The sequence below is a fragment of the Rhincodon typus genome, chromosome 18, assembly GCF_021869965.1.
Source record: "Rhincodon typus isolate 14 chromosome 18, sRhiTyp1.1, whole genome shotgun sequence".
Classification (NCBI taxonomy): domain Eukaryota; kingdom Metazoa; phylum Chordata; class Chondrichthyes; order Orectolobiformes; family Rhincodontidae; genus Rhincodon; species Rhincodon typus.
Genome location: NC_063349.1, coordinates 4,795,502 through 4,817,249, shown reverse-complemented (window position 1 = coordinate 4,817,249; position 21,748 = coordinate 4,795,502). Strand labels below are relative to the sequence as shown.

At 41.1% G+C, this 21,748-nt stretch overlaps 2 protein-coding genes across 4 annotated transcripts in view; one reads left to right on the top strand and one right to left on the bottom strand.

The window, feature by feature from the left end:
* Window positions 1-7,249, bottom strand: part of LOC125485367 (thromboxane-A synthase-like) — a 35,567-nt gene extending 28,318 nt beyond the window's left edge. Inside the window, exons 1-3 of the mRNA XM_048607808.1 lie at window positions 7,224-7,249; window positions 3,962-4,058; window positions 493-609 (exon numbers count right to left, since the gene is read on the bottom strand). Coding sequence (XP_048463765.1) covers window positions 493-609; window positions 3,962-4,058; window positions 7,224-7,249 — 240 coding nt within the window. The remainder of the gene's footprint in view (window positions 1-492; window positions 610-3,961; window positions 4,059-7,223) is intronic.
* LOC109918254 (thromboxane-A synthase-like) overlaps window positions 5,999-21,748 on the top strand; it is a 67,004-nt gene continuing 51,254 nt past the window's right edge. Inside the window, exons 1-3 of one of the 3 annotated variants that reach the window (XM_048607562.1) lie at window positions 5,999-6,020; window positions 8,161-8,309; window positions 9,960-10,090. In XM_048607562.1, coding sequence (XP_048463519.1) covers window positions 8,180-8,309; window positions 9,960-10,090 — 261 coding nt within the window. In that variant the 5' untranslated portion in view covers window positions 5,999-6,020; window positions 8,161-8,179. Of the gene's footprint in view, window positions 6,021-8,160; window positions 8,310-9,959; window positions 10,091-21,748 lie in introns of those variants that run through there. The other 2 variants (XM_048607561.1, XM_048607559.1) reach the window with 2 other exon arrangements.

Here is a 21,748-nt window from a genome sequence, read left to right as displayed (position 1 = left end):
CATGCTTTTAAGGTGAGAGGGGGAAAGTTCAAAGGAGATGTAAGGGGCAAGTTTTTTAACACAGAGAATGGGAGCAGTCTGTAAAGTGCTGCCAGGGGTGGTGATGGCGGCAGATACGTTAGAGGCGTTTAATGACCTTTTAGAGAAGCACATGAATATGCAAGGAATGGAGGAATATGGACCAAGAACAGTCAGAAGGGACTAGTTTAATTTAGCATCATGTTCGACACAACCTCCTGTGCTGTACTGTTCTATGTTCTAGGTTCTATTAGTCCATGTCATCAGGTTGCATTGTCACAATGCTACCATACTCCCTGAAAAGAGAAACATTCAAATTTCTTGCATTAACATGTCATCTTAATGATCACCCAACTTCAGACCAAAAACAAAAACTGGGAAAAAAATTGAAGTAGGATGAGTTAATGATGGATTTCTAAAAATAAATGTGTTAATGGAAAGACTTTCATTTCTAAAGCACTGACTGGGTCTTACCTCTTTCATCTTTGCACTGCTGAAAGTTGGTGTCAAGATACTGCGGACATTTTTCCAATCTCCATCTTGTAGGAACAAAAGGCTGTCACTCAGTGGCTGGCTGATAAGAGATACTTTCTGAAAAAACAGAATAATTTATTGTCAACTAAGTGTCTCAGGATTATTGGAGCCATTTTTAAAAGCAGCAGCAAAAATACAGCATTGCTTGTAAACTACTTATTTTTACAATTTGCATCTCTCTTGAAAGTGTGAGCTCCTGGTAGGGTTTAATTCCAAAGCTGTCAGTTGCCCAGCCCCAAGAAATCAGTGTTGACTGGCTGCTTAACTAGGGTGGGCCTTATACCCGAGTGTCATCCTGATTCATGTGGTATTTGCGCGTGTACACTTGTACTCAAAACCAGATTACAGGAGTGAGGGTACTGCCCACTAACTCACTTCAATACTCCTGCTTCACTGGAAATGAATGTTTGGACAGCACTTGAAACCAATGCTAGCCACGTACAGTCTTTATTTAATTCAAGGTGCACTGCACACAAGAGAGAGTGTGACAGTGCATAATTGCGGTATTGCAGATTGTGTTTACTTACAATTCAGAAGTTGATGGTTTAGAGTGCAGAGAATATTGGCTAATAAATGATTGGAATTTCAGTAAAAGCTCCCTAACACATTCCATTTGGAAGGGAGTTGACTTTCAGATCAGTTTCCTCTCTGTTCCAAAATCTATCTGACCTTAAAAGCCTGAAGAAACATATATTCTATGTCTGTTCAAATGAATCTACCAAAGAGGTTAAGTTAAATTTTACCACAAAGCTAATAGTAACAGGACGGGGTTTTAAAATTATTATACATATTATACATGTTCTTCGGGCATAGGTGTGTCAACAACCTGAGAAAGCATGACTAGCCCTTCTTGAAATGTTGAGTTGTGTACTGGTCCAACTGTAGTTCTCATTCACCCACATCAGAAAGAAGTTAGGAGTCATCCACTCTGGTGTGGGGTTAGAATCATAAAGACCAAACCAAGTAAAGACACTCCTTTCCCAAAAAAAAAAATCAGCGAACAAGTTTGATTTTTTACAACAATCTAACAGCTTCATGGTTACATTACATTGGCTTTTTATAAGTATGTATATGCAGCAGGCAGTGAAGAAGGACAAGGGTATGTTGACCTTCATTGTGAGAGGATTTGAATACAGGAGTAAGGACATCTTACTGCAATTGTATTGCGCCTTAGTATTGTCTGCAGTTTTGGTCTCCTTATCTGACAGAGGTTGTAGTAGCTATGGAGGGAGTGCAAGGAAGGTTTACCAGACTGATTCCTGGAATGGCAGGACTGACATATGAAGACAGACTGGATCAGTTAGGAGAATGAGAAGGATCTCAGAGAAACTAGTAAAATTCTAATAGGACCAGGCAGGGTAAATGCATGAAGGATGATCCCTATGACTGGGGAATCCGACACAAGGGGTCGCAGTCTAAGGATACGGGGTCAGCCATTTAGGATTGAGATGAGGAAAAGTTTCTTCCTTCAGGCAGTCATCAGCTGTCACAGAGAGTAGCTGAGGCCAAAAAGTTGGATGTCTTTAAGAAGGAGTTAGATATAGTTCTCAGGGCTAAAGGAAACAAAGGATGTGGAGAGAAAACAGGAATATGGTCCTGAGTTGGATGATCAGCCATGACCATATTGAATGGCGGAGCAGACTCAAACTGCACCTGTTTCAATATCTCAGGAACATGGTGTTTTGCAAGCTATTGCTAGATGGAAAAATCATGGTGAAGAGTTAAACCACTGAAATACCTATATTGTGGCACGTCACGGTGCCAAATGTTCTGGAAGTAGACATATTTTGGAGGCAGCGAGAAACTCGTAGGACATTCTTAATCAAGGTGAAGGTTCAGAATAATGTACCTTTTGGGCTGTAGATGCAAAAGTACAAGCAACATGGACATTGCAATTGAAGGCAAGACTGGGAGAATTAGGGGTCCCAGAGAAATAGGGTGCAAGGGTCAAAATGATTAATTTCGCATCTAGACTTTAACTTTACACAAAGATCCAAAGCAGGAAGAGCTGATTCCTTGTCTTTGTCCTTATTTCTTCCACAGTTCATTTATGTGCATGAGTGACAGGAAGCTTGGGAATCATAGTGATATGTCACTGGACCAGTCATCCAGGGGTCTGGGCTGATCCTCTAAGGTCTCACGCCTTCTGAGCGTAAAACAAATAGATCTTGCCTTTTGTGCATATTGTGGGCAATCTCCGCCTTTTAACAAGAATCCTACTAACTTTGGCTTTGACATAATTGTCTCATTTCCTTAAAGGCTGTAATACCTGAGTCCTACTGCCTGCAGTTCTTAAGATAATTCCTATTCTCATAACTGCTACTGTGCTTCACAGCTCCATAAGACAAATCCCATGCCTTTAATGGATTTCCACAGGTGATTCATGCTGTCTGTGGTGCTACTAAAAATTTCTGTTGCTATACAGTTCTTTTCCTGGATGAGTTCAACTGTCTGCAGCTTAATGAATTCTTCCTGCCTTTATTGCGGTGTTAAATAGTGAATCTCCAACCTCTTCTGCAGCCTCAGTAGTCCCCTAACTTGCCATTAGATGTGTCTGGTTAGGCTTCTAATTTTCCCCATTTTCTGGCTTTAAAACCAGTGACCGCAAGTTAAATTCCTTTTGTGGCCTTTGATTTCCCTTATAATAATCATGCCTTGCAGTGCCCATTCGCTATGATGGCAATGTCTGGATGAAATCATATTGGGTATGATTCAGACTTTCCTCAGAAAGAATCCTGTCAGAGCCCTGCATCCCTACGTAACAATAAAATTCCTGTGGTACATAATTTATTGAAATGACTAGTCCATCTTAATCTAAGCTCATGTTCTTCAATTGAAAGTTCCCCTTTGGAATTTTGGCGGTGAAACCTGTCATTGGCAACAGCGAAAAATGGTGAAGACATCTGAAATTGGAAATCAATGGAAAAGATTGAGAAAGAAATCAAATATTCTTGCACCCTGTTTTGTGCAATGAGCAAAGACCATTTGCATCCCTTTCTAAAATTCATTCTGCAGATCAATTCAAAAAGACAAAGAAGCCATGGTAAATACATTTGGGAACATTCAAGTGCTTTACAAGCTGTGAAAGAAATCATTTAATTTCAGTTAGATCTGCATCCTCTAGGCTATCAAGTAAACAGTGCTACAGCTACACTTACTCAGCTAATTAAACAAGAACTGCAGTCAGCTTGCACCACGAATACAGTGACAAGCTGCCCAGTGGTGATGCTATATTCCAACTTATTAAACATGCCCCAGAGAGAGCTTTCTGATATTACCTGCCCAATGCACGTACAGGAATGAATCACAATCTCCTATCCAAAGCAGGTTTTAAATTCTGAACAATACTACAAACACAAACAACCTGTCAGTTTACAATATGGATGTAGATGGATTCAAAACCACTTACCATTCTGTTGACAAAGTTGCTGAAGTCCTTTACCAGAATCTGTTTCAGCATTTCAGGCTCAGCAATTACAACAGTTGCCCGACGGCCAAAATAGTAACTGAAACATAGAAAAGGAGCAATTTCTTGAGAATGGCCCAGAATGTGCAGGTTTTATTTAAAAATCACTTCAGTCATCCATGCTTACAGATGTGCACCAACAATGTAGATACAACAGAAAATAAATTATAAATCAGACATTCGCACAAGTTCATTGTAGCTCCCATTACCACAGACCCTTTTTAAGATAATTTTTCTACACTCTTTCTCAAGTCAAACCTCTGTGCCTGACACAGAGGTAGGTAAGTGAACTGCTCCCGAGTCTCTGACAATTTTGGAACAGGAACTTGCAAACTTTTCTTTATGGCTTAGAAACAGATCAAACAATATCTTTACCAATCAAACTCTAGGAAGGTTTATTTTTGCTAAAACTTCCTGACACAGTATGCACCAACAACTTATCACCCACTCCATCCTTCATCTCCCGCACCTCATCCCTCACACCCCGTCCACGCAATAAAAACCAAAAAAGAATCCCCCTCGTCCTCACGTACCACCCCACCAACCTCCGGATCCAACGCATCATCCTCCGACACTTCCGCCATCTGCAATCCGACCCCACCACCAAAGACATCTTTCCCTCCCCACCTTTATCTGCTTTCCGGAGGGACAACTCTCTCCGTGACTCCCTTGTCCGCTCCACACTCCCCTCCAGCTCCACCACACCCGGCACTTTTCCCTGCAACCGCAGGAAGTGCTACACCTGCCCCCATACCTCCTCCCTCACCCCCATCCCAGGCCCCAAGAAGACTTTCCACATCAAGCAGATGTTCACCTGCACATCTGCCAATGTGGTATACTGCATCCGCTGTACCCGGTGTGGCTTCCTCTACATCGGGGAAACCAAGCGGAGACTCGGGGACCGCTTTGCAGAACACCTACGCTCGGTTCGCAACAAACAACTGCACCTCCCAGTCGCCAACCATTTCAACTCCCCCTCCCATTCCTCAGACGACATGTCCATCCTGGGCCTCCTGCAGTGCCACAACGATGCCACCCGAAGGTTGCAGGAACAGCAACTCATATTCCGCTTGGGAACCCTGCAGCCCAATGGTATCAATGTGGATTTCACAAGTTTCAAAATCTCCCCTCCCCCCACCGCATCCCAAAACCAGTCCAACTCGTCCCTGCCTCCCTAACCTGTTCTTCCTCCCACCTATCCCCTCCTCCCACCTCAAGCCGCACCTCCATCTCCTACCGACCAACCTCATCCCGCCCCCTTGACCTGTCCGTCCTCCCTGGACTGACCTATCCCCTTCCTAACTCCCTACCTACACTCACCTTTCCTGGCCCCATCCCCGCCTCTTCGACCTGTTTGTTTCTTCTCCACCTATCCTCTCCTCTATCCCTCTTCTATCCGCCTCCCACTCTCTCCCTATTTATTTCAAAACCCCCTTCCCCTCCCCCTTTTCTGATGAAGGGTCTAGGCCCGAAACGTCAGCCTCTCTGCTCCTATGATGCTGCTTGGCCTGCTGTGTTCATCCAGCCCTGCACCTTTTTGTCTCGACCAGAATAAGTGCCTGCTGACAGATCTCCTGCAGATGCTCAGCCCCAAGGATTCTGTCTTATGGAGGACCCCTGCTAAGCAGTGAGTTCCTCCATGAACTGTGCATGGTAAGATGGGATGGAAATAGAACCCCAAGGGCTCAAGTGGTAATTAAAGCCGTGAGTTTGATAAGAAAGAATGAGAAACTCATTCAACCTTGTTACGAAAATCACTCCACCAATTTTGATGCTTCCTGCACTTATCAAAAAAAGGTAACATTTTGCCCACTGTGCCAAAAAAGTAACATTGTCATATATGGATCACTTATATGGCTTCACTTGTTTCCAAATAGTCAAAAACAAAAAGATGTGGCCTTTACAGATCCAAAAGAAGATTTGCGCAAAGAGACTGAGGTACTAAATGAGCATTTTGCATCTGTCTTCACCAAAGAAGGAGACATGCATAGTGAAAGCAAAGGTACTTTCTATAAGCTAAAAATTGATGATGAGCTATTCGGAAGGCTAATTGTGCTTAAAGTGATCAAATTACTAAGATTAGAAAAGATTCATTTAGAGGATGCTGACGGAAGCGTTGAAATTGTAGGGGCACTGGCCATAATCTTCCAATCCTGCTTAGATACGGGGTAGTGCCAAAGGACTGGAGAAGAACTGTACATGTTACATCTTTGTCCATAAAGGATGTAACGATAATGTCAGGAATTCCAGGTCTTTAAGCTTAACTTCAGTTGTGAGGAAGCATTCAGAGTGGTAAAGTAGACCAAAATTAAGTTACTTGAACAAATGTGGGTCAATTAAAGAAAACCAGGCTGGATTTGTTAAAATGTAAATCATATTTAACTAACTTGCTGAAAATTTTGTTGAGGTAACAGAGAGTTCGCTGAGAGTGGTGCATTTGATGTTGATTCAACGGACTTCCCACAGGTGTTTGACAAAGTGCTGCTTAACATACTGGGCAGTAAGGTTAAAGCTCATGGAATAAAAGGGATAGTGAGGACATGGATACAAAGTTGCCTGGGTCACAGGAAACAGAATAACAGTGAGTGTTTGTTTTTCAGGCTAAAGGCAGAATGTACGTTGGGTTATCCCAAGGTTGATACTAGGACCGTTGTTTTTCTATAAGTTTGTGTGTGTGTGAGAGAGAGAGTTCTCTGCATGAACGGCATATTTTCAAAGTTTTGAGATACCACAAAGTGTGCATACTGAACTGTGATGCGAACAGTGATAGGTCTCAAGAAGATAGAGACAGGATGGTAGATTGTAAAAGTGTCAGTTAAAATTTAATGCAGAAAAGTAAGAAGTGTTACATTTTGCAAGAAGAATGAGCGTAGGCAGTATAAAAGAAAAGGTGCAATTTTAGGGAAAGACAGAGCAAAGAGACTTGGGGGTACATGTAGCAGGACTGGTTAAAAATGTAAGGAAGAGGGGGGTAGTAAGATCTTGTGTTTTATGATAGAGGCATATAGTGAATCAGATTATCCCCTCCTGTCTATAAATTGAATCTGGAATGGATGAAATTAGGTCATAACCTGGAATTTCAAAATAACCTACCACTCTAACTCATCCTACCTTCCCCTGATTGGACATTTGTTGGATCAAGAATGTGTACATATGTCCTATGACGTTGTGGGGTCACCATAATAAAGGACTAGGGGAAATTTACATTTCATCTCCTGTGCTTATTTTCATTGTCTCAGGAGGATATGGGAGTCTGTGGGAAACCCCAACATGTAACTTTGGGGGAAGCCCGCTGTGGAGTTGGTAACATTTTGGCAGGTATGTCTAAGTCTTTGACAATGCTCCCTCATGTTCCCATGTCCTCTATATCCCTTTGTCCTTTTGTTTTGTAAAGGTAATAGAAACCTGGAACAATCTTGCTGTGATGTCACAGAGCTGCACATCACTGGGTATAAATATGACAGTGTAGGAGTAATTAGAACTCTTTGGAAGGAACACTGAGAGACACATCAGAATTTAACTGTGAACAAATAGATATGAGCACCTGAATATAGCTTAGCCTTTAATTAATAGAACTATAAGTCAGAAGCTGCTTTATGATTGTCATGTAGGATATTGTTCAGTTGAACTTTTATTACAATAGTACTTTTTTTTAGAATAAGCCTGAACACAGTTCTTGACATTGTCTTCTCCTTGACTGGAGAGTTACTTAAGAGATATAAAATAGCATAACTACCTGCTGCTATTTATCGACTGCTTACCTTTTAATCTATTTTCACGGTTTACTTTAGCTAACTCTGTCTTCATAATTTGCATCTGTCTTCATTTGACATTACAGCACTAGTTTCAGATCCAGGTTGCTCTCCCTCAAACTGAATGTGAAGTTCTCACAGATTACGTTCACTCTTCCCTGGAGAACTGTGAGATCAATAATTAATCCTCTCTGATTACCCACTGCCAGGTTTAAAACAGCCTGTTATATGTTTGAGTGCTGGATAAGATCAGCCATTTTGAGGATAACCTGGTCCTGCAGCAGTTGTTTTGAAAAGTTGGTTTTGTGGGTCCTATCTATTTTCAAAGCTTCGTGCAAAATGTGAGTAGTTGGTAGCCCTATTACTAACATTTATTCTACCTCCCAACAGGTACTATGGCTGCTTTTCCATGGATGTTATTGCCAGTGTCGCATTTGGTACACAGATAGACTCCCAGAGGAATCCAGATGATCCATTTGTCAAGCATGCAAAGATGGTCTTTAATGTAAATTTCTTCAAACCACTTATTTTCCTGAACAGTAAGTGTTCACCATTTCTATTGTTCCTCTTTGATGTTTAATTTCTCCAGCCATATTACTGGTCTAATAATGCAGGTTTGGATGAATGATCCAGAGAATTTGTATTTTTGTCTCACTATGGCAGTTTGAGAACAGTTTGAGAAAAACCTGGAAATAAAACTATGATCTCTACAAACCAAGACGACAAAGCAGGTGGATTGTCATAAAAATCCAGCTAGTTCACTAATGTGGAGACAAAACTGGCCAACCTTACCTAGTCTGGCCTAGATGTTACTGTGGCCCATCAGCCCTATGCATTGCTTCTGAGAAAAACTCATCATGCTTCATTTAGATATTTGGAAAGCCTCTGAAACTTCTATTTTGCATTTAGGAGTTACTGAAAAATCTCCTCAAAAGCCACTTGTATGAGCGAGCTTCTGTTGTAGCTGGCAGGCCTCACTGAAATTTTCCTTTTTTTGGAAATGCATCATTACTATGCTCTGAAACATAAAAGGCTTCAGCAACTGCCCTGACAATGGCGGTTCCAAGGCTGGTTGGTGGTTCCTGCTCTTCTTTGATTTAATTTGATTTATTATTGCTACATGTATCTAGATGCAGTGAAAATTTTTGTTTTGCGTGCAGTACAGGCAGATCATACCATACAAAATGCATTAAGGTAGTAGAACAGAGTGAGGACTACAATGTTACAGCTGCAGAGAAGGTGCACAAAGAGCGAAGTCAACCTTAGATTTGAAATTTGAGAGGTCCATTCAAAAATCTAATAACAGCAGGGAAGAAGCTGTTCTTGAAACCGTTAGTGCATGTGTTTATTCCACCTGACGGTAGAAGTTGGAAGAGGTTATAACCAAAGTAGGAGGGGCCTTTGATTATGTTGGCTGCCTTTCCGAGGCAGTGAGAAGTTTAGGTGGAGTCAACAGGTGGAAGGTTGGCTTACATGATGGATTGGGCTGCACTCTCTGTTTCCTACCATCCTGAGCAGAGCAATTGCCATACCAAGCCATGATACATTCAGACAGAATGCTTTCTATGTGCATCTGTAAAAATTGGTAAGAGTCTTTATGGACATGCAAAATTTCCTCAGCCTCCTGAGGAAGTAGAAGCATTGTTATGACTTCTTGACTGCCACATCAACATGAGTGGACTCTTCCCCTTCCCTCACCATGCCCCCACACCCCTCCCCCATTCACACTATCCTCTTTACTTTCCACCACTTCCTCTTCCTTCCATCTAGAAGTGTGCTTTGGAGTGCAGAGAGCAAGTCAGCATAAGTTCACCAACTGCAATTGAACGTCAAGAAAGTGTGGATTTAAAAATCCATTGTAAAATTTGTTTCGATGTCCCATTAAAGCTTTTCATTAAAGCTCATTGCAGCCCACAACTGCTCACAATTTCTAATGATATTTAATGACAACTTTTTGTTCTCATCATGTATAAGTAGGTATATACAAAGCTACTAGAATTTCTACCTCATCTTTATTTCTTCACATTTGCTTTGAAAGGGCTTGCTTTTGGTTCAGTCCTAGGACTGCCAACACCAGTGGTACTTTAGACTAGGGGAGTTGTGGTACATAGGTGGTAAAGTGGAGGTGGGGAGGAGTGGAGAAAGAAATCCCTGATAAATGCTTTACGATGACATTTCTTCTGTTTCAGTTATATTCCCCTTCATTATGATGCCATTTCGCCTTGTGATGCCCCATACATCCATGACCAAGGCAAATGCCTTCTTTATCAAAGTGATTAAAGATATTATAGCACAGAGGGATCGGCAGCCTACTGATCAGGTAATGTACCATAGTGCAAATTTCCACTTCTCTACATCTGGTCATGTATTGTTTCAGATTATGGTTTTGTAGCCATTGGTAAGCATTCATGTAATAGTCCAGTTTGCTTAAAAGACAGTCTTGGGCCCGCACGCAATGCTAACTGAAGGGTAGGAGCAGTGGGAAGTCTTTTAGATCCTTGTTGCACCATTCAGTTATCTGTATTCTTGACTCCATTTCTCAGCCTTGGTCCCATATCCTTGGTCCTCTAGCATAAACAGATATCTATCAATCTTAATCCACATTTGCAAAATGCAAACACAGAATTCAATATTGGATGTGGTTCCATGATTAGACCACGTTTGTTAAATAACCCTGAATGTACAAAGAATTAGGCTAATGATCAATTTAGCACATTTAGCCAGGCTCTCAATGTGGCGTACTTGAGTAGACTGAAAGCTACACAGGGTCTTGTTCTTAACAAAGAAAAGGAACATGTACACAGTGTACCCATTTCAATTAAAACAAAAGGTGACAACTATTCTTTGGTTCGATTCTCATGGCAACATCTTGACCATTCAGAGCCAACCCACTTGGTTTAAGATTTAAATAAAGCTTAGCTGCTCACTGTCAAACATCATTCACTGGTGTATTCTCCATGACAGTGCTTGTACCAATCAGGGGTTCACTTGCCAACCAATCTGCACTCTTCTCTCATCTTGTAGATATATTGTTTTTCTTTACTTTAGTATTTTTTGCAAATTTCGCAAGATGAAAAGCTTCAACAAAAAATGTGCCTTTTTTTGGCTGTACTCATGTTTTGTGCTACCATACAGCTGTTTGAAACTCATTTTAGCAGTTTTCAATTTGCCTCTGCATTCACAGCTTTCAGAGGGAAAAATGTAAAAATTCCGCTATTCTTCATGCAATAAAAGCATCCTGACACCACTTCACGATAACATATATCTAATATGTAAGGTTATGTCTCCTAGCTGTGGGCTCATCTGCTACAGGAAATAGTTTTGCTCGACTTTTCAAATTGTTTAATCATCTTAAACTCATCAATTAGGTAATCCTTTAATCTTGTACAATTGGGATATACAGAGGCCTATTCATTGAATCCATCTTCCTAAGATAACTAATGGAGCTCCAAAGATATTTTTTGTGAAAGTAACAGTCCATCCTGAGATGAGGTGCCTAGAACTGAATGTATTGTTCTAAATGAGGTTGAACTAAAGATTTATGTCCCTCTAGCCCAGTTTCCTTTATATTTGTTCTTAGGTTATGTGTGCTGCGGGTTTATTTGTAGTTGCCTTTGAATGGTGGTGGTGAGCAATGCAACTTTCTGCCATGGTAGAGAGAAACGGTGTCAGACTGCAGTAGCTTTTGTCTTGTTGAAGCTGAACTCATCCAGGCTGGTGTAAAGTATTGGCACCATAATCCTGACTTGTGCCTTGTGGATAGTGGACTGGCATTTGGGGAGTCAAGAGCTGAGTTACTTGCCACAGAATTCCTCGTCTCTAATTTTCTCTTGTAACCACAATATAGGTGGTCCAGCTCAGCATCTGACCAGTGGTAACCCCAAAAAGTTGATGGTGGGAAACCCAGCCATGGTAAGGTCATCAGTGGGAGATGGGTAGATTCTGAGAGCTGGAGACAGTCATCACAGTGTATCAGCCTAAAGCTGCATGTTGGCCAGGTCTTGCAGCCTGTGGTCACAAACTGCTTCAGTATTAGAGGAGTCTTCCAGATCTTTGTATTCCACCTCCCTTTTTCATCAGTCTCAATGTAGTTGAGATCATCCTGTTTCTGCTTGTCTAAGGTGAAATGAGCTTGGGCACTGTCAGTGCATTCACCAGTGAGGAGACCCCTGCAGCACAAAACCACCAAAGATGTTTGGGGATAGTAGGAACTGCTGATGCTGGAGAATCTGAGATAACACGGTGTAGAGCTGGACAAACACAGTAGGCCAGGCAGCATCAGAGGAGCAGGAAAGCTGATTTCATTTTTCTGAAGAAGGGTCCAGACCTGAAACGTCAGCTTTCCTGTTCCTCTGATGCTGCCTGGCCTGCTGTGTTCATCCAGCTCTACACCTTGTTATCACAAAAGATGTTTCATTATTTTCCTGTAGTATTGTTAACATCACCAGGGGCCAAGAATTTGAACAACTTAGTTAGTGTAATATCACCCTGATGGCCAGGCAGGGGTGTGAAGGAGACTTAAGTGAAGTGAAATGAAGGCTATATGAGTGAGGTGCTGGAAATGTGGTTCATGTAGGAAATGAATGCAAAGGGATAACAGAGTGATTTAATTAGCAAGAAGTAGAAAAAAGAGACCTTGGGATGCAGGTTCATAGTTCCTTAAAAGTGGAGTCACAAGTAGATAGGACAGTGAAGAAGGCATTTGGTATGCTTGCCTTTATTGGTCAGTGCATTGAGTATAGGAGTTGGGAGATCATGTACAGGACATTGGTTTGGCCACTTTTGGAATACTGTGTTCAGTTCTGGTCTCCCTGCTATAGGAAGGATGTTGTGAAACTTGAAAGGGTTCAGAAAAGATTTATGAGGATGTTGCCAAGGTTGGAGGGTTTGAGCTATAGGGAGAGGCTGAACAAGGTGGGGCTATTTTCCCTGGAGCGTTGGAGGCTGAGGGTTGACCTTATAGAGGTTTATAAAATCATGAGGGGCATGGATAGGCTGAATAGTCAAGGTCTTTTCCCAAGGTAGGGGAGTCCAAAACTAGAGGGCATAGGTTTCAGGTGAGAGGGATAGGGAGCTAAGGGGCAACCTTTTCAAGCAGAGGGTGGTGCATGTATGGAATGAGCTGCCAGTGGAGGTGGTGGAACCATCTGGATGGGTAAATGAACAGAAAGGGTTTGGGGGATATGGGCCAAATGTTGGCAAATGGGTCTAGATTTGTTTAGGATATCTGCTTGGCATGGACGAGTTGGACCAAAGGGTCTGTTTCCCTGCTGTATATCTCTATAACTCTAAGTAAACTCTTCAGAGTGAGGGGTGAATGGAGTAGATAAAAGACATAGATGGAGAAGCTGACCTGCAGTGAGATCAACAACTGAGAGACGTCACAAACCATAGCGTGATGTGAGTGCAGAGCTGACCGGTGCGTAGGATTGGTGAACATCTCTCATCTTTGAAGTAAAAGTATAATCAGGGCTTAGATACTAATCTGTGTAGCTGACTTACCTGCCCAGAGCCAGGGTTAAGGAATCACCTCACGACTAGAGAAGAACTTGGCATGTGAGAGTGAGAGGGGAGGGATCCTGTAGACACCATCCATGTTGGTACCAATAACATTGATAGGATAGAGAGGAGGTTATGCTGGAAGAATTTGAACAGTTCAGAGCTAAATTGAAAAGCAGAACCTCCAAGGTAATAATTTAAGGATTACTACTTCAGCTGCAAGCAAACTGGAATAGAGTAAATAAAGGCAAGGAGTTAAATGCATGGCACAAGAATTGGTGTAGGTTTCAGTTCATCGGGGCACTGGCATCACTATTGAGGTCGAGGAGAGCTGTTCTGGTGGGACGGCTTTTAGTAAACTGTGCTGGGACCAGTGTCCTGGTGAACTGAATAACTAGGGTCCTGGGGACGGCTTTAAACTAATTCAGGACTGGGGGAGGCATTGGGAGAAGTGAAATATAGGGCTGCAAAGGAAGAGGATAGGGCAGCTATTTAAATATCGGTACTGATTTGAACAGAAAGGGACTGAGTTTGTAAACATAGAGAAACAACAACAGATATGGTTAAGGGGGGAAAGTGGAAAAAAGGTAGAACTAATGGTTCTTTACTTGAATGCACATATTCAGAACAAAATGAATGAATTAATGGCACATACAGATTAATGGGTATGATTTTATAGCTATTACAAAGACATGGTTGCAATGAGATCAAAACTGGGAACTAAACATTGAGGGGTGTGTGACTTTCAAAAGGACAGACAGGAAGTAAAGAATGGTGGAGTTGCTTTGTTAATACAAGGGTAGAATAATTATGATGCCAAGAAGTGATCTTGGATCAGAAATGTAGAATCGATACGGGTGAAGATAAGAAATAATGCAGAGAAGGAGACATCGGTAGAAATAGTCTATAAGGTCCCTAACAATAGAGTGGGACAAGTAATAAATCAGGAGATAATGAGGGCATGTAACAAATGCAGTACTTTAATCATGAATGCTTTAATCTTCATGGAGGTTAGGAAAGACAGGTTGGTGGAGGTAGCCATGCGGAAGAATTCATGGAGTGTATTTGGGACTGAACAATATGTTATGGATCCAACCAGAGATCAGGCTGTTTTGGGTCTGGATTTATTAATGAGAGAGTTTTAATGAATGATTGCAGTGTAAAAGACTCTATTGGAAACAGTGAGCATACCAGGGTAGAATTTAGCATTCAGTTTGAGAGTGAGAAACTTGGATTGGAAGCAACTGTGCTAAACTTAAATAAGGGTAACTACAAAGGAATGAGGACAGAGTTCATGGGAGTGGACTGAGACAGGAGTTTAGCAGCAAAGACGGTTGAGGAACAAGGGCAGAGATTTAAGACAATAGTACTAGGATGCAAAAGTTATGTTGCAGTTATACAAAACCCTGGTTAGACCCTACTTGCAGTACTCTGAGCAGATCTGGGCGCCACACCTTAGAAAGGATATGTTGACCTTGGACGGAGTGGAATGTAGCTTTACAAGAATAATACCTAGACATCGGGAGTTATGTGGAGAGATTATACAAATTAGGCCTGTTTTCTCAAGAATTTAGAAGATTAAAGGATGACCTGGTTAAAGTCTTCAAGATGTTAACAAGAAAATATAGGGTAGATAAACTATTTCCACTGTTTGAGGATTTTAGAAATAGAGGGCATAGTCTGAGAATTAGGTCCAGACCGTTCAGGAGAGGTGTTAGGAAGCACAAAGGGTGATAGAGGTTTGGAACTCTCTTCCACAAACAGCAGTTGATGCTGGATCAGTTGTTAATTTTAAATCTGAGATTGTGTTTTTTGTTAAGCAATTGTATGAAAGGATATGAGCCAAAGACAGCTATATGAGTTAGGCCACAGATCATCCATGATCTCATTAAATGGCGGAAGGCTTGAGATGCTAATGGTCTATTCCTGACGCTGTGTTTCTATAGCTCACAACAAATAGATATTCCACTGCCAAAGAAGGATTCTGAGAAGGGTATAATACAACCATGTTTAACCACAGAAGCTATGGATTGGATCAGATTGAAAGAAAAGTCATGTAATGAAGCAAAGACAAGTGGTAAGCCTGGGATTGGGATATTTAAAAAGAAATAATAAAGCGGGAGAAAAAAATTTTTGAGGGTAAATTTGCAAATAATATCAAGGCAAGCAAAGCCAGAGGCACTTCTTTAAATATATAAAGAGGAGAAGAGAGATGCCAAAGTGAATGCAGGCCCTTTAGAAAGTAAAGCTGGGTAATGAGAATGGCGAACCAGGAAATAATGGAGGACTTGATAAAATATTTTGTGTCAGTCTTCACAGTAGAAGATAATAATAGCATTTCAAAATTGCTGAATAAACAAAGGGAAAAGGAGGAGAGGAAATAAATACAATAACTATTATGAGAGAAAAAGTGCAAGGGAAACTAATGGAGCTAAATGCCAATATGTCCCCTGGATCTGATGGGAAGCATCCAGGATTATTAAAAGAAGCAGCTACAGAGATGGTGAATGCACTGGTAATAATCTTTGAGGAATTTTTAAATTCTGGACAAGTCCCAAAGGATTGGAAAATTGCCAATGTAGCACCTTTATTTAAAATGGGAGGAGATAAAAAGCACAGGTAACTATAAACCAGTTAGTTTAACATCTGTCTTTGGGAGAATGTTAATAAGAGATGTAACAGCAGACCATTTAGAAATGCATCATATGATTAAGCAGGGTCAGCATGGCTTCACGAAGGGGAAATTATGCCTAATATATTTCCTAGAATTCTTTAAGGAAGTAACAAGCAGGACAGATAAAGGAGAAGGATCGCATGTATTATATTTGGATTTCCAGAACAAGTTTGATAAAGCACGACACATTAGGCTGCTTAATAAGGTAAAAGCCCATTGTGTTAGAGGTATTATATTGACGTGGATAGAGGATTAACTAGCTATTGTAAAGCAGAGAGTTGGGATTAGGGGAACATTTTTAGGATGGCAACCTTTAACTACTGGAATGCCACAAGGGTCAGTGCAGTGGCAGTCATTATTTACAATGTATTTTCATAACCTGGGTGAGGAAAGCAAATAAAACCAAATTTGCAGTTGGCACAAATTAGGTGGGATTGATGATGACATGAAGAGTTTGCAGAGGGAAAGAGACAGATCAAGCGAATGGGCAGAAATATAGCAGATGGAATATAATGTGGGAAAATGTGAGATTATGCACTTCGCATGAAGAATTGAGGAGCTGAATATGATTTAAATGAAGATAGACTGCAGGAAGCTACAACACAAAGGGATTTGGGAATTCTCATGCATAAATCGCAAAATGCTAGCATCCAAGTTCAGCAGGTATCAGGGAAGGCAAATAGAATATTGGCCTTTAATTCAAAGCAAAAGGAGACCAAAAAGATGGAAGTCTTTCTAAAATTATACAAGGCACTAGTCAGAACAAAGCTGGAATATTATGGACTGTTTTGGCCTCCTCCTTGAATGAAAGAGAAAATAGCATTGGATACAGTCCAGAGAATGTTCACTTGGTTGATCCTGGATTTGGGGGGAACTGTTTTATGAGGAGAGGTTGAGTAGGCTGGGCTTGTACTCATTGGAGTTTAGAAAAATGAGAGGCAACCTAATTTAAACATGCAAGATTCTTGGGGGTCTTGGTAGGGTAATACAGACAAATTTTTACACCTGTGTGAGAATCTGGGACCAGAGGGTATAATCTCAGAATAAAGGGTTACCCATTTAGGGTAGAGTTGAGCTGTCGAGGTTGATTATTAAAGTATTTCAAAGGCTGAGATAGACAAATTTTTAATCATTAAAGAAATCAAGAGTGTTTGGAAATTATCAGGAAAATGGATTTGAGGCTTATCACATCTGCCACAATCTCACTGACTGGTGGAGCAGACCTGATGGACTGAATAGCCTTGTTCTGCTCCTATGTCTTATGGTTAGATTCCTAATTCTATTGGAATGCTGGTAGTTTCCCGGAATTGGATTCGACTGCAGACTGCAGATGTTTGGGAGACTGGGGACTTAAGCTTCCTGCTGTGGGATGCTCAGTACTTCATGACCAAAGGCCTGTTCAGGGCGCAGAATGGTCAATACCCCAAATATGCAGGAATGCTATATTACAGCTAATTTAGGCAAGCTTTATAAAGGCCTTATTCCTGATTTAATGATGTCTGCTTCCCCAGGAGTGTAGAGAAGTGCTCCAATTACTGTCCCTGTTCCAATCAAAATTGGTGAGGAAAGGCAGCTGAGTTAAATTTTAATTTTTTTTGTCAGTTGAACATGACCTTGATAGAAGAAATCATGGTTAAAAATAACTATGATGGACATCTAAATGCATGGTAATGAAAGGGAATGATAGTCTGTACAATCTGCATATGTTGCAAATCCTAATCTTTAGCTATAGCACACACAAAAATATCTCATAAGCTGAATTTGCATTATCAGCTCTGTGCAGCAAGCTGTAAGACAGATAGTGGCCCTAATTGCATGAAGTCAAATCCCTCATTATCCCTCGATATCATTGTTTTATTTTATTTAAATTATATCATTGAGCCATCTCAAACAGTTCTCGGAGTGCTACAGGTATTGTAACCATTAGGGGATGAATGAGGGAGGTATTGTTCACCTGCACACTGAGAAATACAGGAAGTTTTTTCCAAAGGTGTCATTGGGTGTCTCAGAATTGGCATCAGTCTAATGGCTTTTCTGAAATGTTTGATTTTACAATGATTCCCTTTGGAAATTACTTCACTATCTGGTAACTCTAAGAGGGGAATTCCAGTGTTAGAGGCCTTTCTGAATGTTGGCTGCAGATCTAAGTTAGGATCAATTTATTCTGTAATTGACCTTAAAACAATATTGTAAAAGATATTTAGAATTTATTCAAAATATCTGTGGTAGTTATGATTGTTTTTAAGAATGTTTGAAAAGAACCTTTAAGATTTTGCAACAGTACCACAGATCAGTTGTAATTTTCTTGTTTAGTTAGATATACTGGTATATGTGACCTGCTTACCCTCAAGCTAGCAGCAGTATCAACAGAAAGAAATTTAGAAAGAAGGCCTGGGGTAGACATAAACAATGGAGAGCTTTTAGCAGAGGTGTTGCAGGGTGAAGGAGATGATATGAACTTAACAGAAAGCAGTCAAAGACAGAAAGAGATACACAGAGTATCCTTGTGAACCACTACACTACTGTCTTAAAAATATTCAATGACCCTGTCTCCATGACTCCTTATAGAAGAGAATTCCACAGACTCAAGGCCTTCAAATAAAAAGAATTATCACGTCCATATTAAATGTGGGACCCCTTATTTTTAAATTGTCTCTCCTAGTTTTAGTCTCTCTCACAAGGGAGAGATATCCTTTCACCTTCACGAAGTTTACTTTTCATTTTTCTAACTTCCAATTAATATAAGCCCAGCCTGTCCAATTCATTCCTCATAATAAAACCCTTCCATCTGAGGAATTAGACAAGTGAACATTCTCTGAAGTGCTTCTAAAAGAATAATGTCCTTCCTTAAATAAGGAGATGAACATTGTAAAACTTATCAATTTCAATATTTCATTCTCCTTGCAATAAATTCTATTACTTTCTTAGCCATTTGATGATTCAAAATTCATGAAACCCTCAGAATTGTACAATCTCTCTGTTTAAATCATAAGCTTGTTTTTCTACTCTTCCTGCTAAAATGGACAAGTTCACTTTCGTGTGTTCTACTCCATCAGCCAAATTTCTGAGCACGCACTTAACCTGCCTACATCCCTTTTCAGATTCTCTACCTGCTGTTGACACCTTACTATCCTCCTGCCTTTGTGTATCAGCAAATTTAACAGCCATTCATTCGGTCCCTTCATCCAGGTCATTTATATAAATTGTAAATAGTTGAGGCTGATCCCTGTGGCATCGCAATCCTTACATCTTGCCAATACTATTTATGAATCATTATAAATGAGCCATTTATGCCTACCCTTTTCTTCTGGTTAGCTAGCCAGTGTGCTTTCCCTGTTCCCCCCACCCCCAACACCATGAACATTTATTTTATGTAGGAACCTGTAGTGATCGTAATGAGGTCAGCCAGGTAGACCTCACAGAATATGAGTTCCCTGATTGTGGCTATTAACCTGGTCCAATCAGGGAGCCATTGCTGATAGATATAAACAGGATGTTCAGAGGTTCTGTTCACTCTGAGAGCTGGCTCTGAGAAAGCTGGATCAGTGTCAGGTACTATGCACATGTAAACAAAGGGTGACTTAGTGATGGGAAACCAGCCTCTATGTACTTTATTTCAGTGGTGATGAGAGAAAAAAATACGCTCCTGAAGGAATTTGTTCACAATAGTTGTCTTTGAGTTGGGGTAAGCATTTCCGGCAACATGCCATTATTTGGGAAGCTTGACTTGTTCAACTGGGCCCACTATTTGGAAAGAATGCTTTATTTTTGGGAGGGCAGATGATATTGGAGCAGATGAAAAGCAACAAGTAATTCCTCTGACAGTTTGTGGACACGCAGCTTTTTCACTTATTAGGAGCCTAACATTTCCGGAGGCAGCAGATACTAAAACCTTTCAAGAGTTGACAGATTTAATTAAGGAATATTATGAGCCCAAGCCTCCTCTAATTCTGTCATGTTATCGGTTTTACTGGGCAGTTCGAGAATCAGGGGTATCCATGTCAGGGTTTCTGACGAGGTTAAGATGACTGGCAGAGGCATGTGATTTTGATTTAACCCTTAATGAGGTGCTGAGACACTGTTTGATATGTGGGATTAATGATGTAACCATACAAAAGCGCCTACTATCTAAAGCCCAACTGGACTTCAAACCGGCACTACAACTGGCTCTATTGTTAGAAAATGTGACAAGTAGAGCCTGTGACTTACAGAGTGTGCCAATGGAAGAGGACACCCTCACCAATCTGACGGAGATTAGCAGACACCACTTGAGTGAAGGCAATTGCATAGTCTCACTCAGGATATATCCTGAACAGAGGGACTCTAGTTCAGCCCACAGTAAAATCCCAAAACAAAGCCAAGCCTCGGCCAAATGGTTAACATTTTCTTCAGGATCCAGGCTGGCAAGCCATTGGCAAGCTGGTAAACTTAAGATAATAATAGAGTCTCACTAGATCTTGAGCAGGAGAACTCATTGACCGGTACCAGGAGAGTGCACACCCTGGAAAGTCCACCTATATCTGACTTGGAACAGTTAAATTGCTTAGCAACGTCCAAATCAGAACCAATCAAAATAAACGTCTGGTTAAATAGTTTCTCAATTATTATGGATGTTGATACTGACGCGACTGTATCAGTGATTGCAGAACCAGTCTTTGACAAAATTCATTCTGGACTCCAACCCTTACGTTTGTGTAAGACCTCGGCTAGACTGAGAACCTATACCTGAGAATCTTTGCAGGTCAAGGGTACAACTTTTTTATGAGAAGCAGCTGGTTCAGTTACCACTGATTGTAGTAAAAGACTCGGACCAGAGCCTAATGTGGCGAAATTAGTTGAGAAAGATTCACATTGATTAGCTCAGCGTTTTTTGATTAGAAAATTGCTACCTGAGTGAAGTCCTAATTAAATACCTGGAAGTTGTTCAGGAACGTCTGGGGACTATCAAAGGAGCCAAGGCCACCGTGTATGTTGACCAGGAAGCAGTTCCACAATTCTGTAAGGCCCGACCAGTGCCATTTGCCTAACAGGCAAAAGTAGGGACAGAAATCAGGAGGCTGAAAAGTGAAGAAATCTTTGAACCAGTGCAGTTTGCAGAATGGGCAACGCCTTTCGTACCAATTGTGAATCCTGATGGGTTGGTTCACCTTTGTGGGGATTTTAAACAAACAGTAAACTGCTTCTCACAGCTGGATAAATACTCAATCCCTTGTAAGGAGCACTTGCAGGCAAAGCTGGCAAAGGGGCTGTCCTTCACAAAACTGGACATGAGCCATGCAGTTGCGGTTGGGTGAGGATTAACAGAAACATGCTATAATTAATATCCATAATTGTTTGTACCAAAATACGAGACTGGCTTTTGGGGTATCATCAGCCTGTGCCATTTTTCAGCGGACAATGGAGAACATTTTACAAGGTCAACCCCAGGTTGCCATTTATCTAGATGATGTGCTAATAGGAGGGAAGACCAATAAAGAACACTTAGAGAACTTAGACATAGTCCTTAGACATTTCTCCCAGGTGGGTATATGCCTTAGAAGGGGAAATGTGTGTTCCAGGCACCCCTCGTGACCTACTTGGGCATCAGAGTCGACAAGACCGCATTATACCCATTAGAAGATAAAGTGAAGGCAATCAAAGGTGCCCCAGCTCCCATGTTCATTCCGTAGCTTAGATCTATGAAATACTATGGAAAGTTCATACGTAATCTGGCCTCCATGCTGGCCACCTTACGTCTGCTATTGAAAAAGGGGCAGCCTTAGAAATGGTCTCGTAGCCAAGATGTAGCCTTTAGGGAAATGAAGA